Genomic DNA, 1,332 nt, shown 5'->3' with positions numbered 1-1,332 from the left:
ACGTGCCTATTCAATCTGTTCCTCTGGAGGGAAGTGCTGATCAGAGGCAGCTTTATTTTAGGGGTTTTTTTCCTAAGAGGCCCACTATCAGAATCCCTTCCCAACTTCTAGGGATAAGACTTACCTAGTGAGTTTGTAAAGGCCGGAAGCCTTTAAGTACAGGTTAGACAGGTACTTCGTTGGGATGGTTCAGACAGGCCTGATACTGCCTGGAGCAGGAGGTTGCCAGATGATCTCCTAGGACCACGTCTAGCTTTGCTATTCTATGATTCTAATTTTTATTTAGTTGCTTAACAAGAAGCTGCGTTCTTTGCAGGCCTTCTCCAACCCCAAAAGGAAACCACAGCCGAAACAGAGAGCTAATCGGTTAATCTAAAGCGAGTTCCCCCAAACCCTCAGTGACGCCATTTGCATTTTCTATGCATTTAAGAATAAAACCTTCAGACAAAACACCCTCCTTTGAAGTTACCACTCCAAAGTATTAAGGCCAGCCATAATCAGGAGAGTTTCCTTGCTTAGATAAGTGAGAGATGAGCCGAGACAATGCTTCATTAACACCTGCTAATCACTCAGGTGGCAATCTGTACTTAGCAATCAAATTGTTACACATTACCTTTCCATTTAACAAGCAAGGTCAGGCAGAACCTAGTCTCTGACAAATAAACTGAAGCCACAAGTAGACTTTAACATCCTTACACAGTTTCCCCAGACAACGCTGTTTTCTAGAGGGAGAGAAATTGTTTTAATCAGCTCTAGATACATGTTCCCATATAATTACCTTCCACTCAGACCATAGCTGTAAGAGGCCAGAGTTTAAAAAATGAAAGATGGGGTGTGCAGAAGATATCATTTGCACACCCCTCACATCTCTTCATGCTTACAAAAAAACAGCATAGTTTTAAGCTTCAAAATAGACTAAGATGATTTTCCAATCTTACCATGACTGGAGAAGGTGAAATCCCACAGAGATAGGTAGCAACAGAGAGCAAAGCCCCAGGACCAGTTCATTGCTGCCTCCACCACTTTAGCAGGGGAGTGAAGAGCTCTTCAGTCAGAGAAGTTGCTTTTCACCCCACACTCAGGATGAGCTGTCAGTTCAAGAGCTCCCATTGGCTGAGAGAGGTAGAAACACCCAGAAAACAAAAAACCCACAGCTCTTATCCACTTTATCTCCCGTTGATGACTTGATGCTACAAACGCCAACTGCAAAAAACTTTTTCTGACAGATCAGTAGGGTTGCTTCACCAGGGGCAGGATGAGCTGATGCTCTGCATTGACTGGTACCAGTATGCACTGGGTTTTCTGGAACGTTGCAGGTGTGTTTGCCAAGAA

At 43.8% G+C, this 1,332-nt stretch overlaps 1 protein-coding gene across 2 annotated transcripts in view; it reads right to left on the bottom strand.

The window, feature by feature from the left end:
* Nucleotides 1-1,116, bottom strand: part of CST7 (cystatin F) — a 16,398-nt gene extending 15,282 nt beyond the window's left edge. The window contains exon 1 of one of the 2 annotated variants that reach the window (XM_019516159.1): nt 939-1,116. In XM_019516159.1, the coding sequence (XP_019371704.1) occupies nt 939-1,008 (70 nt within the window). In that variant the 5' untranslated portion in view covers nt 1,009-1,116. The remainder of the gene's footprint in view (nt 1-938) is intronic. The other variant, XM_019516158.1, reaches the window with a different exon arrangement.
* Between the last annotated feature and the right edge of the window lie 216 nt (nt 1,117-1,332).

This window comes from Gavialis gangeticus, unplaced genomic scaffold, assembly GCF_001723915.1.
Source record: "Gavialis gangeticus isolate Ggan-Ray unplaced genomic scaffold, GavGan_comp1, whole genome shotgun sequence".
NCBI lineage: Eukaryota > Metazoa > Chordata > Crocodylia > Gavialidae > Gavialis > Gavialis gangeticus.
The sequence above is the reverse complement of the archived record's forward strand: the minus strand, read 5'-3'. Positions and strand labels throughout refer to the sequence as shown.